This window comes from Fulmarus glacialis, unplaced genomic scaffold (assembly GCF_000690835.1).
Source record: "Fulmarus glacialis isolate BGI_N327 unplaced genomic scaffold, ASM69083v1 scaffold1755, whole genome shotgun sequence".
Lineage (NCBI taxonomy): Eukaryota > Metazoa > Chordata > Aves > Procellariiformes > Procellariidae > Fulmarus > Fulmarus glacialis.
Window position 1 is genome coordinate 1 of NW_009212213.1, and position 1,085 is coordinate 1,085.

A 1,085-nucleotide genomic window follows, 5' to 3' on the forward strand; every position below is an offset into this window, starting at 1 on the left:
AATAATAATAATATTAATAATAATAATAACAAAAACCCCTGCAGAAATTCCAGTAGCATTTTTTCACAGCTGGTATTGGAAACATAAAAATACTTCACTTGCTGGCTCGAGGAAGCTGCATGTGGTTTGACAAGTGGAGCGATGAAAACTGCTTTTTGAAGTAACACTTGCAAAATGCCATAGCAAAAAGATGTGACAAAATGGTAAACTGTTATCTGCTTGCTAAACACTATGTGATACGGGCTAAAAACACGCAGGTTGGTTAAATCCTCTTCTGCTCTTCCAGCTCCCTCCCTCTTTGTTTTTTCTTTCTTCTGTCTCCCCTTCTTTCCTCTTGCTTGTAAGCAGCAACAGGGATGGAAAACATGCACTTACAAGGCCTGTTTGACCTTCTGTGCATCAGTCAACATCAGTATTATGTTCACTGGGAAAAGACACCCTGGTACAGGAGCAGACAGCAATTCGAACCGTGCAAGCGGGTGCGGATGAGACCGCCCAGGTCCTCAGCTGCGTCTCGATGCTGTTCTTTCTGTCGGCAAAGTCTGGCCGCTGCCGTGTCTGCGGTCAAAGTTCTCGTAAGTGGAGTCTTGCAGCTGTGGCCTGGCAGTGGAAGAAGTAAATAAGGTGAAGACACATTTCTGGTTGCTCTAGACTTTATAAGTGGCTTCAACAAGTAGTTAAGGAGTGTCAGAGTAAGGGTCTGATACGGTCCCTCCCCTCTGCAGCAGGTAGTTTTTAAGTGTCTTGAGTTGCATCTAATGTTTTACATCTTAAAGCATCCAGACGGATCTCCTACACTGTTAGTGTTAACTCCTACTAGTGTCCTGCTGCTCAGAGCCTCAGATTGTGCAAACCTCTCCTGAGAAGGATCTTCTCATGTAGAGTGTGGAGGATCTTGGTTTTTAAGCTTTCATCTGTGTGTGTATCTATACAAATGTTATCAAGGGTGCAGTATGGTTTAGACACTGTTAAATCAGCAAAAACTGTGCTTTTGCAAATAATTATTACAAATTGAACTGTAGGATTAAATTCCCCGTTGTCCCTTTGGCTGTGTCCTGATGCTGTACACTTGAGTGTCCTGCTGA

At 43.2% G+C, this 1,085-nt stretch overlaps 1 protein-coding gene across 1 annotated transcript in view; it reads right to left on the reverse strand.

Annotated features, from left to right (window-relative positions):
- Window positions 1-468: 468 nt before the first annotated feature.
- SIGLEC15 (sialic acid binding Ig-like lectin 15) overlaps window positions 469-1,085 on the reverse strand; it is a gene marked incomplete at its 3' end in the record, with an annotated part of 7,269 nt that continues 6,652 nt past the window's right edge. The window contains exon 5 of the mRNA XM_009577783.1: window positions 469-600. Coding sequence (XP_009576078.1) covers window positions 469-600 — 132 coding nt within the window. The remainder of the gene's footprint in view (window positions 601-1,085) is intronic.